This window comes from Ipomoea triloba, chromosome 4 (genome assembly GCF_003576645.1).
Source record: "Ipomoea triloba cultivar NCNSP0323 chromosome 4, ASM357664v1".
NCBI lineage: Eukaryota > Viridiplantae > Streptophyta > Magnoliopsida > Solanales > Convolvulaceae > Ipomoea > Ipomoea triloba.
Genome location: NC_044919.1, coordinates 29,865,671 through 29,889,492, shown reverse-complemented (window position 1 = coordinate 29,889,492; position 23,822 = coordinate 29,865,671). Strand labels below are relative to the sequence as shown.

Genomic DNA, 23,822 nt, shown 5'->3' with positions numbered 1-23,822 from the left:
GCAATGATGATGCTGCAGTCTTTGAAGATGTGGCTGGTTATGGACTTATGGTTTAATTGTTAGGGACCATGATGGGAGGTTTGTTGCATCGTGTAATGGGCGAATTGGGGTTGTTCGTGATCCGTTGTTGGCTGAAGTTATGGCAGCAAAGGAAGCGCTTTCATGGTTGAAGTCTAATGGTTATTCTAATTTAATTATTGAATCTGATTTTCTTAATTTTTGTCATAGTTTTAATTCGAATACTTTGGATCTTTCTTATGTGGGTTTGTTAGTTAAGCAATGTCGTGATATTGCTAGTGACATTGGAAACGTGTCTGTTCGCCATGTCAAGGAGATCAATGAATCATGTGGCTCATATTCTTGCAACGGCAACTGGTTCTTCGTCTGTCTTAGGGTCGTGGTTGTCTGTTCCACCAGCCTGTATTTCCCATTTGGTTGTTTATTAATGCAAATATGATGTTTCCTTTCAAAAAAAAAAAAAGAAGATATGTAGCACGAGAGACAAAAAATAACCATCATGACACCACACAAACGATTCAGAAACGAAATGGGGCAACAATTATAATTAATTGATTGAGTTTTCTATTATGCCAAGTTCAGCGATTAAAAATTTAATTTTTAATTGTAAAGATATCTTAACATAATAAATTTTTTTTAAAAAAAAAAAAAGGCAAAAAATATCCCTTAAGAGAGGTCAGGAGTTCAAACTCTCCCTCCGGTATGAAAAAATCAATTGGTCATCACTTTTCCTCTGAATTGGGTCGACTCTTTCTTTTTTGGTGGGGGAGAGACCCTACAGGTCCCAACTATTAATGCCATCTACTATGGGAAACACCACGCGCATCACGGGTAAGGAGAACATTCAACCCTTCCTGAGGGTGATCCAAAATCGTCGTACCCCAAGTAGTATTCTGCCCGAGGTTGGCGAGGAAATCAGCGCATTGATTCCCTTCCCGAAAAACATGCATGATCTTGACCACTTGAAAAGCCCGCATCAACGATTTGCAATCAGAAATAAGAGTGGAGTCGTTAGGATCCATACTCATCCCGCTAGCGAGCACTTGTACCAAGGATTATGAGTCAGATTCGGCAATGACATGATTGAACCCGCGGCTTTTAGCTATACGAAAATCCTCACGGAAACCCCAAAGTTCAGCCATGAAGCTATTGGTATGACCAATGTTAACAACAAAGCCGACGATCCAGTTCCCTCTTTCGTCCTGAATACGACCCATTGGGTCGACTCTGTGCGAGTGGGGTAGTTAAGATATGCTCAAGACACCCCATGGTTTGACAAAAAACCGAGTGAAAATTTGTAGGCTTGTAGCAGACCGCCGGTCGAGACTCCCGGTTCAGTCCGGGTAATGTAAGCTACAAAATCACCCGCGCTCACCGAGGTCTGTAAAACCCTAGTACAGTGCAGTGTTTAGCAGGGGAGAACGATCGTCTATCTGTCATCTTCACATCTGCAAAATTACCATGGTGAGATCATAGCAAGCGTTGTTGCCAAAAATTGGTTTTACTGTAATCATTTAGCTTACGATTAACCTCACGATTGTCAGGTGGACGTTGAGGCTGATGTTGCTACTGGACAGCCGAAGAAGAGAACGTTTAAAAAGTTCAGTTACAGAGGCGTGGATTTGGATGCTCTCCTCGATATGCCGACCGATCAGCTTGTTAACCTCTTCGTGGCTCGTGCTCGCCGGAGGTGATCTTCTGAGCAGACCGATTTTCTCTTAGTGTATAGTTCTACATTTCTGTTTATTTATAAGTGGATTTATTTAATGATAGGTTTCGACGAGGTCTGAAGAGAAAACCAATGGCTCTCATCAAGAAGTTGCGCAAAGCCGTATGTATTCTCTATAACCTTTTCATTTATTCACAGATCTTCAGGAGTATCTGTTTATATAGGTATGTGTATGTGTCATGTGTGTATGTATATCTGTACGCTAAAACATGCATTTTCAAATTATCATGTTGTGCAATCTCTTGAATGTGGTACTTTGTATTGCCAGAGGTTCCTATATGGACCAGTGAGTGTGCTTCACTTCTAGGTGTAATTGTTCTGTCAATACAATTATGGTGGATGCTTTGCCATTGATTTTTAATTTCTTCAATGGATAGTCTTACTACGTCAATTGGAAATTTTGTATTTCTTACTTTTTATTTATTTATTTTTATTTTAGTACAGAGTATATAAAATGCTAGTATTTGCATTTCCATTAATGATACTATAAATTTGGTGTTGAAATATTTCACAAAATTCTTATGTTGCATTCAATCAATCCATTGGGTTTCACTTATAGAATGAGTAGAGAAGTGTATAATTTATAATAATCTGTCTATACCATTTCTTCTTTCTCACATATATCCTTTGAAAAACAAAAGCACGAATTCATGGCAAGCTATCATTTTTGTAATAGTTCATGAGGTGATAGGGATATTAAATTACTTTGGATGTAGTTGACAGTAATTTCAACAACTTGTTTCATTGGCATGAATTCAACTATGAGGTATACTAGAACTGAATATTGTTCACTTAAACTGGCATTCACTTGATTGCTTTCCTAATTTATTGTTTTCAACTTAGTGAACGAAATGGCATTAATGGAACTTGATGTAGTCAAGCCTGTTTTATGTTCTTAGTGTGTTGACTTTGACCTGGCTATAGAAAACTAGACGAGGCTTTATCGAGTTGTTAATCCTGTCTACTTGGACGAGAAAGAAATGAAAGCAAATGATTACGATGATTTGAAAGCAAATGATTATGATGATTTGAAAGCAATAATATTACCTACCAAATATTTTCCCCCTCCTCAAATGGGAATAACATGAAGAGAGAATTAGCAGTCTATTCTTTAAAGCACATAGTATTTGGAAGCCTCTCTTAATGCAATTTTGATTCTCTATATTCCATTATTTCCATTTCCTTAACCATTATCTCCACTCTCTACTCATCGACTGCTTTAGATAATCTATAGTAGGTAGTAATTGCTATTAATCTTAATCTTGGATGATTCTATGTGGTCAGGTTCCATCTTTTGGTGTGTTGTAATAGAAACTCCTAACTTATCTATGGGAAATCTTTCAAACAATCAAACATGATGATATTCAAAATTACATTGGTGGACTGGCTCCATGTCCATGTGTATAGACCATATGAATGAGATTCAACCACATTAGTCTTTTACTATAAAAATATTTTATATTCTTTCTATATATATATATATATATATGGGTCCGGCTCTCATGAGAACCATGCCCTAGGTGAGAACCTGTGGACAAATCCAAATCATCAATCTAGTACATCTAACGGTTGAAAATAAAGAAAAAGAGAAAAAACGGTTTGGATTTGTCCACAGGTTCTCACATGGGGATTGGTTCTCATATGAACCGGATTCTATATATATATATATATATATATATATATCGACACATTTGTTTCCAAATTTTAATCACAAAGTCCACATGTTTCATTTTCAACCGGTCTACCCAAGATCAATGATTTATATGGAAGCTTTATATGATTTAGATTCATATGAGAATAATAATATTAGGGTCTATGATGCAAACTCATAATAACTAACCAATAGCTATCTAGAGCAGAAAGTGAAATGAGATGGCGATCAGATAGTTGATCTCATTAGTCTTTTTTGATACCTAGTTTGGCTGGCTTCAAAAATAACATTGTTGGGAGCTTATTTGTTAAAAATATAAATACAAAGTAGTATCATAGCAACATCAAACCATGCTCTTGCTTGGAACAATTTAACACAGGCTTGTGTGTTGCGATACTTGAGACATGATTAAGCTGGCAAATCGTTAGCTCAGTTTATTAATCTCCATCTCCATCCTATGGCCAGAATAACTGAGCCAAACCTAGATCTCAAAGACTTTGACTCTACTGGTGTTTGTCAAATAGTTTTCTGTTACTTGTGTGTTTAGCTTTGCAATATAGCTACATGATTAATATTAACTTGAAAATGAGATGAGCACTGGAAGATTTGACAGTTTTCCACTACTGTCCTTCCACAAAAGCACAATATGCTGTAGAAAGTAAAAACATCATTTTTCCAGATGGGATGCCAATGCAAGACTAGTTACATTGTATTTAGAGTGTCTAGTAGTTGCCTAAATGCTTCCTTCCAAATTTTGGCAAGATGGCCACTTGGATGCAGAGTGGCAACTAATGCCGACAATTAGACACTCCTATGTTTTGGTTACTTTTGTTGTTTATCTGAATATTCATTCTTCTAGTACTTTAGCAATCATCTCTAATATTGTGGCTCCATGCAGAAACTCGACGCACCACCTGGTGAGAAACCAGAGCCTGTTAAGACTCACCTCCGGAACATGATCATTGTTCCTGAAATGATTGGAAGTATCATCGGTGTTTACAATGGCAAGACCTTCAATCAAATAGAGGTGAAACCTGAAATGATTGGTCACTACCTAGCCGAATTCTCCATCAGTTATAAGCCTGTGAAGCACGGCAGGCCTGGTATTGGTGCCACCCACTCTTCCCGGTTCATCCCTCTCAAGTGAGATGCATTTACTCCATTATATACTTATGCTATAATAACATGCCTGCCATTCGAACCTTCCTTTTTGCAATTTGTGATTTTGAGCTGTTTTTACCTAATCTGAATTCAGGAAAGACTTTAACCCTTTCGTTTTCTGTTGGGATGGTTATTGTACTTTGATGTTGGAATGTTGATCTTTTGATTAGTGTAGGATTCACAAACCGCCATGAGTAGAGGATTAATGTCATACAAAAAAGATATCGAATTTATGAAAGCTAAACTATAATGGTTACGTAGAAATTTGCTATTTAATCTACGGAAGCTGTTTTCACTATTAATGTGAGGTTAACTATATCATGCTGAATATTAATATGTATTAAGAGTAGGTAAAAAATGGATTGAAAGAGAGTTTGTAATTAAAGATGTGAAATTAATTTTATAATTATACTTTTAACATATTTGTACATGCCATTTGATTTTTAATAATTTTTCAAAGTACAAATCAGTAATATTAAAATGACTTGCATTTTAATCTGACATATCCATTAACTAATTTGATTTGATTGGAATACGAAATGACATAAATTTTCTGTTTTGGTGCTCTAAATTCTCTAAAATTTAAAGAAGCATGTCCTTGGCCATTGGCCTAGTGGATGAAAATTGGATTGAATTTTTTATGTTTTTTGTGCAAATCAAACTTTTAGTTAAGAACATATCTTTCTAAAGATGTGTTGATAGTTTGACTACATATTTATATTTTATATTATATTATACTCAATACATATCATTTTAATTGTAATTTGTGACTATTTTCTTTATATCTCTGATTCTCCGCAATTCCGGATTACTAAAAAAATCTTCACATTTAAAATAAAATGTTAAAATAAAAAATAAAATTGGGTCCCACATAAGATTGAAAACAACATCCTTAGAAGGGGTGCGAATAACCTAACATACATTTTGAAACGTGTTTGTGTACCTTTTTTTTTTTTTGGTTTTGTTTTGTTTTTTCTTTTTTCTCAATTGAATTGAAATTTAGTCACTAGCTAAATTGATAATTGTATTTTGACAAACTAAAATGCAATATAAGTGTGTGAAGGCATGCTTGCTAGTAGACAGGGGCGGACTCATAATTTATTTTTTTTCAATGGGGTCAAATATTAAAACTAAAGAGATAGTTTAAAAAAATAAATAAAACACTTAGAAAGCATAACCATAAATATTGTTGGATATGGACAAAAAATCAAATACATCAAAACTTTATAAAAATCATAACAAAATATGAAATATAATTTCTTTGATAAAATGATTCGAATATAAAATACATTATAAATAACACATATCATTATTAATATAAATATTAAAACAAACGTGATATTTTAAAAATAAATAAATAAATAAAACACTTATGAAACATAGCCATAAATATTGTCAAATATAGATAAAAAATAAAATACATCAAAACTTTATAAAAATAATCATAACAAAATATGAAACATAATTACTTTGATAAAATGGATCGAATATAAAATACATTATAAACCACACGTCTCATTATTAATATTTAATATAAATGTTAAAACAAAAGTGATAGTTTAAAAAAATAAATAAAACACTTATGAAGCATAGCCACAAATATTATTGAATATGGATAAAAATAAAATACATCAAAACTTTATAAAAATATTCATAACAAAATATGAAACATAATTATTTGATAAAATGATTCGAATATAAAACACATTATAAATCACACATCTCATTATTAATATATTAAAAAATAATAATTGTTGGATATATGTGAAAAAATATTAATATATAATTATTGATTTTTTTTGAAGATTAATATATAATTATTGATAATTATTTGATACGAGTGAAAAATAAAATACATAATAAATGAGAAAATTTGAACCTAAAACTTTCCATAAACTACATGCATGCTTTACCAACTTAACTAGCTCAGCTTTTTTTCTTCTTTTTATTTTATATTTATACCTCTCTCTCTCTCTCTCTCTATATATATATATATATATATATATATATATATATATATATATATATATATATATATATATATATATATATATATATATATATATATATATATAGAGAGAGAGAGAGAGAGAGATTTCTATTCAAATGTGGTCACGCCTTCCCGTGCGGTCGGTGCGGTTTACACCACTCAATGTTAAGAAATGCACAACTCAATGTTAAGAAACGCACCACAATAAAAATAGATAAAAACACCTCATAACTCCCCGGCTTGTTTATAATTATGCATTTCTGAACACTGTGTGGTGTATTTTTCATATCTAGTGGTGTGTTTTTTTGTGATGTGTACCTAATAGTGCATATCTTAACATTCAATGGTGTATTTCTTAACATTCAGTGGTGCATTTTTTAATATTGAGTGGTGTAAAACGTCCGACCACACGGGAAGGCGTAGTCGCACCTGAACTTTACTCTATATATATATATATATATATATATATATATATATGAGGTGGAGTGGGGAAGGAAACGGTTGTCCCCAGTGTGGCTCCACTCCTCGGTACTAAAGTAGGGTGACATTACACAATGCTGGGTAGACTAAAGTAGAGGGACATTACACAATGTTGGACTCAAGCTTGTTTGAAGCCGCCATTGACTCGTCCCCGGAGTGTACTTTGGGGTGGGAATCTTTCTTTTTTTCCTCGTGCTCTAATCTACCAATATAGCCCACTTATTCAATTAATAAATAAATAGTGCATGGAATGACTTGTGTCAGTTGTGTGGCAGAAGAAATAGATGCCCAACCTACTTGATTGAATGACTTTAGAGCGAGACAATTTTTTTTTTTAAACACGTGATCAAATTTTAGAATATATTAATATTGAATTAATTATGACATAAATAACAAAGATAAAAGATGGGAACAACCGCAACCAAATTAATCAGACAATTAACATAATAATTATAAAATTTTATGTTAAATCCCTATAAGAGCTTCTTGATTTGAGTCATGTACCTAGTTGGTTAGTTTCAACCGTTTACCATTCCGTGATAAATTCACATGTTGATTGTAAGTTTGTAACTATAGAATTAAAAATGTCATTTTTCTTTGAGAAATTAATTTGTGAAATCAATCATGTAAACACATCATCTATCTGGCATACTCAACGTTTTTGAGTGTTTGCTCAGTCTTTGGATCTTTAGCAGAATTTGTTAGATGATAAGGTGTGCGTCTATTGACTGTCCGAAGATTTTACTTTTTAAGTTACTAGTTTAGTTTGAGTATAATCTTTCCCCTTTACGGCTCTACCCATTCAAAATTAAATAAATAAAAAATGAAAAAATAAAACAAAGAGTCAAAACATATATATACATACAAAGAATTATATAAATAATTTAACTTCATTTCCACAATAAGATTTTAGTAACTTTAATCTTCTCCAAGTTTGATTATTTTTAACATGCCATGTTTAATTATTATTTTTAATTTTATTTTAAAATAAAAGTATTTGGTTTTGTTAAAAACGTGACAGAATGAGACTAAAGCATCTACTTCTAATGCCATTTATTCCTTCTATATCAGATTATATTAAGGCACTTTGGATGATCTAAATTCCAAACTTTTACGTAAATGATGACGCAATTCTATACACGTCCACGTCTGTTTTTTTTTTTTTTTTTAATAAAAAATTATTTGTTGGATGACAAGGCAAACACTCTATCATTATTTTAAGGTGTGAAAAATATGCTACTACTAATAACTTTGAAATCATACAAAAACATGTAAACTGCACTTAAAAGATCATATGTGTCAAACTTAAAAGATATGAGATTCATATCACACATGCTCGATAACTCTTTCATTACTTTTTTCAAAGAATTTAATGTACACTTATTAATTTTATGGTGGGCCATCACACACATTGACCGGTACCTTCAAATTCATTTGTGTGTACTTTGTACCTGCACATAAGTAGACAACTTCTTTTCTCCCACATTTTAAAAATTTGTATGACAAAACGATAATATTATGTTGACTAAATAATTATAAAAATGTTATTTAAAAAAAAATTAAATTCACTTCTTGATGTTTACCGATATTGATAATGTTAATTAGGTCAACATCGAGCTACTTGTGGGAGGTAATTGTGACATATCTTACCTACCGATATTGATAATGTTAATTAGGTCAACATCGAGCTACTTGTGGGAGGTAATTGTGACATATCTTACCGATTGTATGTAAATTGTAATAATGCTTATTTATTTTTAATCCGATCATTTTATGTTATCATTCTATACTTCTGCTCATAAATATAAATAATAATAATAATAATAATAATAATAATATTATTATTATTATTATTAAGCAAAGAAAATTATCAATTCTTATGGCATGTTTGGTTGTTAGCGGATTCGTCAATTTTTTACAAATTTGAGCATCTTTAATAATTTGATTGAATCGTATTATATTAGTGTTATGTTGCATGTGAAACTAGTAGAATGTAGGTAGAATTTGTCTAATACTTAACTTTTGTGCAATTAGATGGTGTTTTTTTGGGAGCAATGAAGGAAGTCTATTGTCGGTCATTACGAAAAAGTATTCACGAGATAAATCATGTTCTATTTAATAGCTTATCAAAGAGTTTATTACCAAAATGGTCCCTCGACTATTGCGAAATTACCAATTTGGTCATCGACAATTTTTCGTGCCCAATTAAGTCCCTCGACTTTGAAAATTTTAACCAATTTGGTCCTCCATTTATTTTGCCGTTAAAATCGGGACTAAATTGGTAATTTTGCTATAGTCAAGGGACCAAATTGATAATTTTGCTATAGTCAATGGACTATTTCAGTTAAAAATTAACTACCAATTTGGTCCCTTGACTATGGAAAAATTACCAATTTGGTTCCTTGACTATAGAGAAATTATCAATTTGGTCCCAATTTTAACGGCAAAATAAACGGATGACTAAATTGGTTAAAATTTTCAAAGTCGAGGGACTTAATTGGGTACGAAAAATTATCGAGGACCAAATTAGTAATTTCGCAATAGTCGAGGGACCATTTCGATAATAAACTCGCTTACAAATTGCATAAAATGAATAAAATGATATAAGCACAACAAATCAATAACTTGACCACAAGTTCTTTAACATATATCAATTATCTAATTTGATTAGACCACCACCACTTTATATGCACTTTAGACAAACTTGCTTAATACCTAATGAAAGATGTTACATTTATTAAACGTGTCATGAATGGATTAGTTAAAATAATAGACCAAAATTGATCCCCCCCAGCCCAGTTTTGATTTAACACGGAAGTAGACGAAATGGATCAAATTCGTCGCACCAAATAGAAATGAAAAAATCGAGGCATTTTGACAAAATTTCGCAATTGGGATATATATGGATTATTCTACGACTCACCATTAATGCTTCACTGAACGACGACTGCGTACTGACAAGACAAGAGTCACTGCCCCCAGTAAATTGACTTCCTAGCTGTAAGTTTGACTAAAATAGTATTTTATTAATACAATTTAAGTGAAATACATTAGAACATTATGGAGTTATTTCGCAGTTTTTGTAAGTATGATTAAGAAAGAGAGAATGAAAGGGGATGAAAAAAAAATAAAAATAAATCTAATTAAGAAAAAAATAAAAAAACAGGTTGGGTTAGGTGCAACAGGTTTACTTTTCTTTGGTATAATATTACTGTACCATAAACTCTATTTTGCATATGCTTCTTCCCCTTCTCTCTCCTCCAACTCATATGGTATTGTTTCAATAACCCCACAATATGCATTGCTATGGATGCTCTTAAACAGGATCAGTATAATTAGCATACGAACTTGATCAAAGCAATGTAATCAAAGTGCAAACTTGGTTGAAAGAATATTGACGAGAATTAAATAACTTCACTCACTCAATCATATTTTCGGGACTAACTCAAAATTTTATTATTCAATTGTTTTATCACATTTCATTTGTCAGGTTTATTATTCATTTACAAAAATCAATTTTTTTTGTTTATTTATATAATATTTTTAATTATTTTAAAATATATAAATTTATATATTAATACTAATCTAAATTTAATATAACTTAAAAATAAGTTCAATTAAAAATAGTATATAACGAACTTTTTCCCGTCTATAAATGCACACCATAACCGCACTCACTCCTAACTCTCTCTCTCTCTCTCTCTCTCTTTCTCTTTACACCTCGTTTTGCGGTTTGTCAAACCAATGGTGGGCGGTAATACAACCGAACGAGGAACCGTTGAGGGAGTATCTCCGGCGGGGAGATCGGCGAAGGAGTCTCACTTTCGAGGCGTGCGGAAGCGGCCGTGGGGAAGATACGCCGCAGAGATTCGCGATCCTTGGAAGAAGACACGGCGGTGGCTCGGCACCTTCGACACGGCGGAAGAGGCCGCTCGCGCCTACGACGAGGCGGCGAGGAGTCTCCGCGGTCCCAAGGCCAAAACTAACTTCGACTACCTCGACGCTCTATCCTGCTTCTCTCCGGTGCATGCGGAGCCTGCAGCTTCCGTCGTTCCAGACTTCATCAGCTCAGCAACCGTGCCGCAGTGGCTCCCGCCGCCGTGGTTTCCGAGCGCCGCCGAGGATACGCCGCGGCGTTCGGAGTACACAGGATATAAACTGGAGACCGTAGTCGGTGTGGTCACGAGTGAGCGTGAAAAGCAGCTCAGAACTGAGAAGAAACCGCTCTCGTTCGATCTGAACTCGCCGCCGCCGCTCCTATGATGGGCCGTGCAATAGCCTAAAATCTAGGCCGTGGGCCGACTTATTTTGTCACATGTTGGGCTAAAGTCTTGTATAGTTAATGGGCCTGGCCCTTCTTATAGGTTTGTCAATCGAGTTCGGCCTATTTCTGCTCACTAGCCCAATAGAAAATTTGCATTAGCTTTTGTGTTTTGCTCAAATAGGCATGGGAAATTGCCTAAAAAAACAATTCAAACACATGAATCTGAATCAGTAGAAAAAATATTATTTACTTTTAAAAATGATATCATAACATTGTAATCTTTTTGGTGCCCACAGGATATGGTAAACATTTGCATAATCATGTTTATATATTACTGTAGACTATAATTTACCTTTTTTAATAACATTAAAAAAAAATGTGAAAATAAGTAATATTGTTGTTTTAGTTTGGTTTCTTTGAGTTCCCTCTCTCGCATCCACCTACCACCAGCTTATTCAGAGACTTTAACAACCGTAACCAGTGGTACTTTTGTTGCTCAGTTACATCGAGCGGAAGAAAGTTTTCATCTGCCTGCAATGCAAAGCGGTTACCACTCATTTCCGGCTAGCGGCGCCTCCCCAATCCTCAGCCCTACCAAGTCCAGGACGCAGTCGAGCTTCGCGCCGCTGCGGCCGTGGCGGCAGCTCATCGGTAACCTATCTTCGTATTCTCGTCCGCTCTCGCTCCCCGATCTCGCGGCGAGGCTCCGACGGAACCTCTACTACTTCCGCGTCAACTACGCCGTCGTAATGCTTTTCATACTCTTCCTCAGCCTCATCTGGCATCCCGTCTCGATGATAGTCTTCTTAGTCGTCTTCGTCGCCTGGCTCTCCCTCTATTTCTTCCGCAAAGAGCCGCTGGTTATCTTCAATCAGACGTTTGAGGATAGGGTGGTGTTGAGCGTTCTCAGCATAGTCACGGTGGTGAGCTTGGGGATGACCGGCGTCTCGCTCAACGTTTTCCTGTCCGTTTTGATTGGGGCGGCGGTTGTTACCCTGCACGCGGCGTTTAGAGCCACCGAAGATTTGTATCTTGAAGAAGAGGAAGCTGCCGGCGGCGCAATGCTCCCCTCCTTCTTTGGTACCACCTCTCGAGGGGTCTCCACTAGGGTAGTGTTGGTTTGAAAAGCTTTTGTAACACTTGTTTTGATCATATTTCGTATGGAAATACTGAATTTGGGTTTTGCGCAAATTATTAACTGTTACTCTATATATCCTTCTACAGTATGAAGTAATCAAAAGTAGGGAAAATACTCGAAATAGTAGCACTACTAAGATTGATAGAATGATAGCTAGAGAGTACAATAGGGTACAATTTATCATACAATACCACAGTAAACACAACACACACATATTGAGAACCTATCCTAAACGCCTCTGTGCTAGTTCAATAGGCAAATCCATATTTCCATACTTTGTTGGGTGCAAACGCAATCAAGATTATTGAAAGAACAGAGAGAGCAGGAAAATGAAAATCGAGTGTCTTCAAGACGAAGGAACTCTCGGACCATTGGCTAACACCAATTCTTCGCCGTTGTTGAAACGGCAGGAGAAAGCGGGAAAAATAATATGAATGGCTTCAAGAAGCTGGAACTCTGCGAGCATAAACCAACACCATCACGAACTCTTTTGCTGATGTACCAATCTTCGCTGGTAGCCTGTCTGAACTTGCTGTTTGGAGCCATAAATCAACTAAATTATTCAGCTGTAATGTTGGGACTATCGACTGCCCCATGCATCTAATCTCAACCTGTGTATCAATCAAATTGTTGTTGTCAGCACAGTGTAAAACTGAAAATTTGATGACGATAGTATCTGCACTTATTGTACTCGTGTCTCCTAGTAAAGACATGATCTTTTCAAGACGAGCTACTAATGGGTGATTGGAGGTATAGACGATGCTGAAGCCCATACATTCATTGTGAAAACAAACAACCCATTTGACTACTACCAAGTAACAAAGATACCTCTAATTACAATGAGTTTCACATTCCCAGATTGAATTAGTTAAGATCACACATGATTGCTAACAAAAATCCAAAAAATAAATAACCAAATGATGAGGGACATACCTCATCATCACTCATGAGGTCCAACTTCCGCACAAGGTACTTTTGGATGAAAGAAACTGGAATGCTCCCATCCCTGCCAGAAAACAACCAAATAAAGACACAAGCCATCATGAATCACTCAAGTAATACCATATCACTGAAAAAAAGAGTCAGCATGTCACCAGGTTCCCTCATCCCCATTTTAGGGTAATGGATTTCAATTCCAATACTTCCTCAGTTTTTATTCTATATTATTTATTCAATTGATGTTATATGTATTTCATTATTATCTTGTGCAGCTTCAACTTAATTGGAATCACTGAAACTGAAATCTAAATCTTGAACATATTTATACAAGAAATCACTTAATTGTCATCAATTTCCTCCATTTCAAGAAAGTGAAGGCACAAGAACTGATATCAGTTTTGATAGCTCACTGATAACAGTAATAAATATGGTACTTCAAATATATATAAAGCAAAGGCAAACTGAGTTGAGTTAAGGCATTTTGAATTTGTCTGGAGATTGAAACAAGCCTAGTATATAACCCAAGAGATTGTGGGAATTGGTAAATAGTTTTACAAATGTGTAAGATGATGGTCCCTTTGCATGAGAATTCTCTCAAGCACATAGCATGATAATGTGAGACTACACCAAAGAAGTATGCTGATGACCCAAGAAATACTTGGTTTTTGTTTTCCAAAACAATCTTCTCTGCGGTGTTACTTGCCCTTCTAGTGTGTTCAGCTTCCTTATCAGATGTGTGATGGTCTGTACTAATTTTGGGGCCTAAGAACCCAACTGACAGAAACAGACCCCGGTTTTACAGCATTGGAGCACTGTAAAGCTGATTTTCAGCAAGAAACTAATACTCCGCATACAGAGGCAAAAGATTACAAGAATTGTTTTTGCTGAATATTTAAAAGTACATAGAAACTGATCCTATGTCAAAATTTCAGCATAGTCCACAATAGACACTGACTACTGTGAAAAGAAACAATGCAGATTTGGGTAACAAAACAAACACTGACAAGAGTAAAATAAAAATAGTACATCAAATGAAATTTAAAAAGATCTACTTTGTGGGATACTCACCAAACTAATTTTGTCTACAAGAGAACAATTTGAGTCAAGAGTGTACAGACTCTATAGAGCAGCCTACATAATACTAAAACAACTTCACAGAGCCGCACTGGGGTATAATGCACATTTGGAGTTCTTTTTATTTACCCTCTTATGGGATCTTAGAACACCATATAGATTGCACCTAATCAATTATCGACTTGATGATCATTGGATCAAGGGTATTTCCTTTCTAATGAATATCTAAAAGTCAAAGAAATTAATCCGGAAAAAAAAAATCACTGTAAAATGTATGTTTAAACCTCAAAAGTCAGGCATTGCAATGGAGTATAAGTTTTGTCAAGTTAGCATCACCAACCTAGCTATGAAAAGAACAGAATAAAAAGGTACTCACTTAATTCTCAAGTAATTTGCAGAGATCTGAGGCAAGGGTGCATCTCCTTCCCTGAACAAATGATTGGAGAATATGAGAACAAGCAGGAGATGACATGAGTAAATGTATAATGCTGTATCAAAATTCAAAATTAATAAATTAATAGAGATAAAGCAGATCCTCACTGGTCTTGAGATGCCACTAACGAGAACCAAATTGGATTAATCCTTCTTTCAAATTTAGCACTTGCATTATCAATTACAGCATTAGGGAATATATTAAAGTCCCCAAAACTTGGTGCCTTCTTTCGAATTCTTCGCAATTTTTTAGGTTTTTCTGATTCTAGAGGAGTAGAACCACTGTTGGTCTTTTCATCTTGAACTTTCAACTTGTGTCCATGCTCTTTAACTTTAGTTTTACGGGCATGACCATCAATGTCAGCAACATGTGAAGGTTCTGATTTTACAGCAGAACCCTGTGGCATAAACCTTGAAGATTTACTTCGATTTGCAGCCTCCACCAAACAATTTAACGGTCTCCACATATCGACTTTCCCTTTCCACTGTTCAGCATCATTTTCTGTTTCTTTATTGGGTGTAGGATGGTTATCTGGCTCAGCATTGGTAACATTCTAGAAAAGGAACATGAAAAAAGTATAAACATATTGCTGAGAAAAGGGAAACACCATAAGAAGCACAATACAGTACATGCCAAGTATCAAGACAACATTATTCTACCTGTCTCACATTCTGGGTGAATTTGTCCAGAGTCTCAGGTGACGAGTTCTCGGGCTGATCTTCAGCAGAGCCTTCCTCTTTGTTTATAAGCTTCTCAATAGAAAAAGTGGATCCTCGTAATGGTTTTCTAGCAATAGATTTTGATCTTCTTCCAGTCATCCCAGACTGTGCAGATACTCTGGGTGTGCTAACCACTAATGATGACAGTGATCTCTCCTTTCGCCTCACTGGTAAAGTAACTGAAGGCACAACTTCAGGTGCCTTCACCTTTTGCCTCTTATAAGGGAAGACCTTGGCCCTTACATCTTGCAAATTATGATCCGGCCTGGAACCAAAAAGAGCAATTGATTAATTCCAACCATCATATTCCATATATGTGAATTTCGTACCAAAAAAAGCACGTGCATACATGCATGCAAAAGGAGGAAGAGCTAATGTTGGTAAATGGACATTAAAAGTCAAGTAAAGACTGATGCAAAAGGAGCGAGGAAAAAGACTATACACCCTATCTATTATCAAGTTCCTCCTTAGTGGCTATTTATATACCCTATACAAAACTTTCCATTTTAATTGAGAAATCAACATAATCACCTAAGCGAGTCTCTCACTCTCTGACACATTCAAGATCTCAGTACAAAATTTTGTGGGAGTGTTAAAATCATAGTTGATCACTATGGTCTTAGCTCAGCTTCTTATATTTTTCCAATCAATAGATTTCATCTCATCACATCATCATAAAGGGCATACTGTCATTCCTTTTACCTCCTACGCTGCATTGTCAGTAACTCCTGTACTAAAGAAACTACAAGGGCACCAAAATTTGGTTATTATTGGAATCCAAACAAATGAACATCAAAGTTTAAAAAAGAGTAACTTGGTGGAAAGAACTTGAAAACCACAGAGGCACAGAAATACCTATCCGCATCTCCCCTGAATTTTTTTTGTATATTACCATGTTAAGAGTCATAAGTTCTGCTTATTTATTTCAAATTGCTGTTAGATTTGAATATGGTTGGCAGTAGATAAAAAGTGTCTTGACAAAATCCCAAGACCACATTGAGCATGCATTTTGATGTTTAAGAATTAGGAAGAAAAGTGAAGAGATGGTGAGGAGTTATGGAAAGAGTCTGACCTCAGTTTCTCCACTGGGACACAACCCAAGTCAATGTTGCATATTGGGCAACATTCTGACTCCTCATCTGAGAGCTTCTTATATATACATTTCCTGCAAACTGGGTAAAGTTTCACCAGGTGGACTGTCAAAGGATTTCTATCCACAAGACAAACCTTACCAATTTCAAATATATGTCACGTAGCATTCATTGCAGCTTGATTTTTCAACCATATCAAAATGAAGAACAATAAAGCATTAAAAAAAATTATTAGACATTCAAGTTATTGGACAAATACTCAAAATAAAAGAACAAACAAATTTAGCTCGTTGACCTATATTTTCAAACTGAGATTTTAGTTCTTCAAAAGTAAGCATATTGAAATACACTCAGTTCATCAAAAATTAATACGGGTGAACAGATACCAAACATCCAGATCACTAAAAGGGAATCGAAGTTTAACACAATGCAAATATAGCAACCCCAGATCGTATACAACACACACATCAATTCACCAGAAAATCCACGACAAATCGAATTCAAATAATATCGAATCACGAACTCAACGAAAATTGAATTGAAGTAAAAGGGAGAGAAACATAGAGGGAGACAAAGAGAGGCTCACACGTATGAAGGCATTCGGAAATGGTAGTCGCATCTCTGAAGAGCTTATTGCAAAGAGGGCATGTCATGCATGCCGCAATCGTCTCTCTCCTCACCTTCACCACTTGATTCGACATCTCACCTTCTCTCTTTCTCTCTCTTCCTCACTCTATCAGCCTCTCGGCTCTTCACTCTCAACTGTACCTTCGAAAACCCCTCTCTCCTCAGAGGCCGTCAAATCTCGACGTAGTCAAACGGTGCATGCTAGCAACAGCACATGAAACATGCGATTTACGTCCGAAATTCCCCCCATCCGATACATACATTACACGCTCAAACACAACACACGAAATTATAATACGATACAACGAAATGCAATAGATTCGAGTCTACACAGGTGAAAAAACCTCGGAATATGCGGATTGAGGATTGGATCGATTGCGGTCGGTGAGTCGGCGGGGGAAGGAGGTCGCGCCGGAGATGATCTCTGTCCGTTTGCGGATTTTTGGAGACGAAATCGAGAGAGGCGTCTGCTCATAATGGCATGAGCTCAAATGCAGTAAATTCTTCCCATTTTATCTTGTACGAAATTTATATTTTTTTCTTCTCTATTTTCCGCTACCTAATTTAATTTCCCCTTTTTTTAAATATATTTTCCGGACGGAGATAGAATGCGCCGCTTGTGCGCCGGTCAATGACTTGCTAGACGGGCAGACGGGCAGGGGAGGTGTGAACCTGCGCGTGGACGGCGCATGTTAGCTCAATGATGGGGTGCTGCTGATTTGGATATTTATTTATTTTTCTTTTTTTAGGAAGTAATAAATCCGCCGCGTCACCCAAACGACGGCTTGCGAGGTCACACTGGCGTGAAACACACTCGTCGTTTTTGGGATAAAATTTTTTGAAGGGAATGAACCAAACGCAAAGTTAAGGAAGAGGGAAAAAGTACAGTCGGAGTGATAAAGCGTGTTAGCTGGGTTCGACGTTAGGTACAATGATGTGGGAAATGATGAACATCGCATAGAAAAATAATGAACCTTTTTTTTAGAACTAATGATTATCCGTCATGTTAATTGGGTATAAATCCAATCGGTCAATAATTTTAAGCTACTCCGTTCAAAATAATAAGTAGCATTATTTTTTTAAATTCTATTCAACCTCTTATAATAAATTACTTTCTCAATTCGCTTCACTGAGTTCAAACCTATGATCTCACATTTGAAAAAAAATCACTTTATGCAGTCATTTGTAAAATTCATATTAGTTGCAGTCATTTGTAAAATTCATATTAGTTGATACAATATTGTATAGTTCAAAAATAGCACTTGATGGGATTATAGGCAAATCAATTACTTAAATAAAGTATCTAAGAAAATTGTTATACAACACTTGACCAGTCAATGGTGATCGAGATTCAAAAGGATTGATCTACGACTACAAGCATTTTGCATTGAATTGAATGGACTAACCTATGCACTATCTAGTTTTATGTATTACTACTCATGGCATAAAAAATTTATTAAACCACACATAATAATGTGTTTGGTTAAGGTAATATATGAAAATGTATGGTATGATGTTGATTATTATTGAAAGTCCTTTGTGACATTATTTATTGGGTTTGAATTTTGAACCAACAAAATTGTCAATATAAATGGCTTTATATAATTCTATAGGCTTCTAAAAATGTTGAGTAACAACTCAATTTTTTATTCTTATTTCAAAAGACAAAAAAATATTATAAGATCCATTCATGTTTTTTGGATTATATATATATATATATTGTGGTAGGTCAAGACATGAATTTCACATGGTTGAAAGAAATTGTAAGATGAATAAATCATTATTTTATATACGATTTACCTTTCTTATGTAATTACAGATTATTATATAATAGCGGAATTTACGTACCTTACCCTCACTGACTAACCTTGAGTTTCGGTCTTACAAAAAAAAAACACGTGGATTTCACATGCCTGATCAGATTGGCTAAAAATTCAATGATTGCTTCTTCAATTATTATACGCTGAAGTGGTACAATCAAGAAACGGATGCAGAACAGTAATCTGGAATTATGCAGAGATGAATTGACGGCAGAAAGAGATGCATTTGCATGCGTACGTGTATATATCAAGATCCCACCAGACCCCTGTGTCGCGCGTATGCGATTATGGATATGAAGAGGGAAACACAGATCATGGAAGTGAAGATGACCACCTGCACAGAACTTCAATCATGTTACATCGGAATCCCAGAACTACAGATGCAAAACCACTGTCGTTAATGGCGGCTAGCTGTTTAAGGATGCATATATACATACGTACCCATTTGAAAAGGTAACCGTGATTGTCATTCCATTGATATGGGATGTTCATGCCGAAGATGGCGGCCACCATTGAGTACACTGTCAAACAGACAGTCCCTGAGCTCAGGAACAGCTCTAGCTGCAGGAAGGCCACCACTTATTAGGGGAATCCAAGAAAATTTTATCAAAGACAAATACAAGAAATTCTAAGGTGCACATTTGCATAGTCATTACCCGAATGTGTACATTGGGTGACCTGCCTTGTGACCGGACAAAAGACTAGAAATAGATAAAGTAACTTAGGTTGCCCATAACTTACCCGCTCAAACCAAGAAGGTCAGATCAACTTTGTGACCCTAGCTAACAAAATACCACAAATAGATAAACTAGTCCAGTTTGCTCATAACTGATCAGCTCAAAGCCTCAAACTAATAAAGTTAACCTTGTTGACCCTAGCCAACAAAAGACCACAATATAGTAAATCAACCTAAGTTGTCAATAGCTAACCGACTCAAACCAAGAAAGCTAATAGACAGCTCCTTGTGAGAGCCAAACATGAAACTTGCGGTTGCCAAACCCATTGTTTGCCCAACTTGGTTGAGGGTTGCCCAGTACAACCTTGTATACTATTTGGTTGCGGGACACTTGTCCCCGAGTTCCATATATGTACAACCGGTTAGTGGTTGTACTAGTATAAACAGACACGGTGTTGATGGACACCTTAAAAATTTCTAATTACTATTGTGTCAAGAATGGCACCTGGATCAGCTGATTCCGATGATTGTCTAGCTGCAACGAAGGAAGCATATATCAATCATCACGAACATATTATATACATTCAGTGTATCCAAATGAGTTATTTTCTTCACCCAAAATGCAATTTTAATTCCAAAATCTGTCTATAATGTGATGTACGGAAATTCTGCATTCTGGATGAAGCTATTTTACATATTTTGCTTCAATAATGCAGACTTGTTCAAGTGGTTACCTGTATATTAATATAGTCCTCTGTGTCATCAATGTATTCTCGCAACTGCAAATTAAGCAAGAAGATCAGACATATTCATCAATTTAGCCATACTGATTCATCAACTGAACTGAAAATTTGTTATATATGCATTCATGTTTTGGCTCAAAACCATAATTCAAGCATTACATATTGAGGTTTATACCGTGGTTAACTTGTTCATAGTGCTTTCGATTTGTACAAAGTAAGCCTGCATGATACACATCCAATGCACCCATCAAGAAACATATATAGGTTTCGAGTCAAGATATATAAAATGTAAAGTGTAGTTGTGTTATGCAGAAACCTCGAGCAGCATTTCGAGTTCCTCAACATCAATTCCCCCGTGGCTTGTTGTCGTGCTTTTCCTGCTCGCTCTCGATAATTTAGAGCTTATAGTTGGAGAGTCGAGGAACCAGTCATGAACCACATTGCAGCTCACGGGCGAAGAAACAGCTGCAGCCAGTTTCCTGGATAAGTAAAGATCTGCCATGTCGTCGTCATCATCAAGAAGCTGCTCGAGTTCATCCCTCACCTGGAAGATGTGAATAGCCTTTCTGTGAGATTATAAAGCAAATTAAGTAGGAAAGAACGGGCACAAGAAGAATAATGATCACCGAATTCACGGATCCAATTGAATTATATTCAGCTTAGCCTAGCTTGTAGAGGCACTCAGTGGCAATTGGCAAGCCAGTTCATGAATAGGCTGAATTATGGTGCCTATTTTGCTTTCAAATGCTGAATTGCTGATGAGCATACTTAGAAAAAGAAAGACGTACTTTCTGGACCCGACTAGTCAATCGTGTCATCCCACACTTGAGTTTACGCACTCGATCAAGATTACGACTACTAATCTGCACATAATTGTCACATACACCTTGAGAAATAATCCTTAAAGAAGGCGATTTCAGAGCCAATATGCCAGCAAAATAATGAAGTTAATTGGCACTTCAAATATTCAGTTCTTATATTCACATATAGAACCAAAGCAGGAGATATAGACAGTAATAATACACTAAACCTATTACAGCCATTTCTCGTGTTCAACACGCACTGCAAAGTTCATCTATTGCAGACAATATAATCAATGCAATATTAGCAGTCTTGCCACTTAACTTGTTTGAAACCAAAGATCTATAGCAATCATTTTTTATCCAATAAGATGGTAAAAAGGGCCATTAGCGAGAGTTATGAGCTTTAATGAATAAACGGCTCGCACATGTGTATACATGATTGGTAACAATAACATTTCAATGACAGCGAGGGTCCACGGCATTTGGCCTTTTCTAGTAGCTGATTAATTGCAGGCTCTAACTTGACAACTTGACAACTTCAGGACAAATTGCACTAAAAAATCAACTTTAATGTCTTACCTACTTTTTACATTTATTTATTTATTAACGAGGTAAACCCCACTCCTCACTATGTGAGTATGTGGGTAAAGCCCTCGCCCTGTGACCCTAGCCGGCAAAGAGCCACAAGGAGGTAAATCAGCCTAGGTTACCCATAGCTGACCGGCACAAACTCAAGGGCTTGAGGTTCGAACCCACGACCTCTCGGCTGCAGGTGTAACTCTCTTACCACTTGAGCTGCCCTTACGGGCTACTTTTTACATGACTACATATATTATATACAAAAGCAGGACCCCCAATTTAGTGGTTTCTTTATCAATCTCCATCCACTGACCTTTATCTTAATTTATTTACATATAATCTTTATAAGAAAGCATGCTACAGATGGAGTGTTTCATACACTAAACGCAGTACATAGTACTTAATAATTTTAATATGAACTACCTTGCAGGGACAACCTACCAAACAGCAGAAAAACTTGGGTGATGACTAATTCAAGAATGCACGAATAAGCACGATTAGTGAAAAGACCGAGTTGAAGGTATAATAAAGATAACATTTCTGCAGCTAGCAGGTCAATTAGCACTCAGCAAAATCGTAAAAATTTGGGTATCTGTTACCTTTGCAGTCAGTTCATCCAAAGCCGGGTAGGCAGCAGTCTCCAAATCTCTCGTCTGTGTGTCGAGAGAGCTACATATGCCTTCTAACGCTACTTCTAGAGCTCGAAATTCGAAGGGAAACTCTGCATTTCATAACATGGAAAATCACTTCAATTCAAGTTCATTAAAACAATTATCATTAATCTTGCCAATAGAGATATATAGCATAACTAGAATAACTGTTCTGTACCGGTTTGCTCATTATCAGGTCTTATCCCAGGTTGGGGTTGTTCATCATCTTCTCCTTCACCTAGGCCAGTAGCCAGGGGCAACCTTCTTTGCAGTTCTTCAACAATCGGGATAACATTATCCTCCAGTGGGTCACGAAGTAATACCTACCTCAATCATTTGATTACAAACGGTAAACTAAATCATTAACCAGACAAAAACAAGGATAAGGGAGAAATGGAGAATTGTATATTAATTACCTCTTCTGTTGTAATAATTGCTTTAATGTGCTGAGAAAGAACAAAAACTGAATCAGAAATTCATAAGCAAATTCCAAAACAAACAAGAAAAAGGAGGGGAATTGAATTAATGGAGTTCAATACCTCCAAGTTGAGAACAATGACTTTTTCTCTTCCAAGAATTATAGAGGGATAAGAGAGGAGAGGGTCGAGGATTCTAAGATCTCTGGTGTGTATCGGAACCCGGTTCATTATCCCCTGCTTATCCAAATCCAGGATAGCGCTCTGTCCTCTCTTGTCAAACAAAATCCAGCTTCTAGACACAGAACTTTTCATCATCTTCAGTGCCACACAATTCTCCACTGGGATAGCAACGGAATTAGTAGAACCCCTCATCTTCTTGGCTTAATGTTGCAGAATTATTTTTTTTCACTTGAAAGAAGCAGAAAGTGAAAATTTTTCATTATTTCACACGAAGAATTTTCATATATACTGAGGTGGGATGAGTGGTTTTTTGAATGGGACAGGATGTGGAGTACAGAAAAGGGGCCATTGATAGAAACAAGTGGGATTGGGTTTATGGAGGTGAGCGTATGTATATGTAACTTGAAGGAGTTTGTTTGCATGGCTGGTGCGCTCTGATTGTGGCGCTGTCCGATGGCGTTAAACGACATGCAACTAAAAACAGGTAAATTCTTCTGTCTCTCCACGCTCCAGGGACGGGGCGTATGGTGCACGATCCCTTCTTATCTTTGGTCGTCGTGGTTTCTTCTAGCGGTGGTTTATCGTTTCTTGTTAACTTCTAGAATTGTGCAATTAATTTTGTTATATGGTAGTTGAAT

General features: G+C 36.0%; 5 protein-coding genes across 7 annotated transcripts; 3 read left to right on the top strand and 2 right to left on the bottom strand.

The window, feature by feature from the left end:
- The first annotated feature begins 1,402 nt into the window (after window positions 1-1,402).
- Window positions 1,403-4,832, top strand: LOC116016912 (40S ribosomal protein S15). Its single transcript, XM_031257362.1, has 4 exons — window positions 1,403-1,482; window positions 1,563-1,708; window positions 1,792-1,849; window positions 4,297-4,832. The coding sequence occupies exons 1-4, from the start codon at window positions 1,480-1,482 to the stop codon at window positions 4,543-4,545; spliced, it is 456 nt and encodes a 151-aa protein (XP_031113222.1). The 5' UTR covers window positions 1,403-1,479; the 3' UTR covers window positions 4,546-4,832.
- A 5,887-nt stretch (window positions 4,833-10,719) lies between these two features.
- LOC116016359 (ethylene-responsive transcription factor 3-like) lies at window positions 10,720-11,523 on the top strand. Its single transcript, XM_031256594.1, has one exon. The coding sequence runs from the start codon at window positions 10,774-10,776 to the stop codon at window positions 11,290-11,292; it is 519 nt and encodes a 172-aa protein (XP_031112454.1). The 5' UTR covers window positions 10,720-10,773; the 3' UTR covers window positions 11,293-11,523.
- Window positions 11,524-11,721: 198 nt separating this feature from the next.
- Window positions 11,722-12,484, top strand: LOC116016358 (PRA1 family protein F3-like). Its single transcript, XM_031256593.1, has one exon. It carries the CDS (start codon window positions 11,830-11,832, stop codon window positions 12,415-12,417), a length of 588 nt encoding a protein of 195 aa, XP_031112453.1. The 5' UTR covers window positions 11,722-11,829; the 3' UTR covers window positions 12,418-12,484.
- A 59-nt stretch (window positions 12,485-12,543) lies between these two features.
- On the bottom strand, window positions 12,544-17,835 carry LOC116016356 (E3 ubiquitin protein ligase DRIP2). 3 transcript variants are annotated; one of them, XM_031256591.1, is made up of 8 exons: window positions 17,659-17,833; window positions 17,274-17,515; window positions 16,669-16,768; window positions 15,537-15,861; window positions 14,985-15,430; window positions 14,821-14,871; window positions 13,365-13,437; window positions 12,544-13,042 (listed from the first exon to the last, which is right to left on the bottom strand). In XM_031256591.1, the coding sequence occupies exons 2-8, from the start codon at window positions 17,386-17,388 to the stop codon at window positions 12,872-12,874; spliced, it is 1,281 nt and encodes a 426-aa protein (XP_031112451.1). In that variant the 5' UTR covers window positions 17,389-17,515; window positions 17,659-17,833; the 3' UTR covers window positions 12,544-12,871. The 3 variants fall into 3 exon arrangements, with proteins under 3 accessions (XP_031112451.1, XP_031112452.1, XP_031112450.1); XM_031256592.1 differs by having other exon boundaries at window positions 16,669-16,823; window positions 17,274-17,835; XM_031256590.1 differs by having other exon boundaries at window positions 17,274-17,833.
- Window positions 17,836-19,065: 1,230 nt separating this feature from the next.
- LOC116014682 (magnesium transporter MRS2-I-like) lies at window positions 19,066-23,533 on the bottom strand. The gene is made up of 11 exons (XM_031254623.1): window positions 23,125-23,533; window positions 23,002-23,031; window positions 22,764-22,908; window positions 22,535-22,656; window positions 21,342-21,416; window positions 20,870-21,097; window positions 20,729-20,773; window positions 20,545-20,589; window positions 20,316-20,345; window positions 19,576-19,695; window positions 19,066-19,468 (listed from the first exon to the last, which is right to left on the bottom strand). Exons 1-11 carry the CDS (start codon window positions 23,374-23,376, stop codon window positions 19,382-19,384), a joined length of 1,179 nt encoding a protein of 392 aa, XP_031110483.1. The 5' UTR covers window positions 23,377-23,533; the 3' UTR covers window positions 19,066-19,381.
- Between the last annotated feature and the right edge of the window lie 289 nt (window positions 23,534-23,822).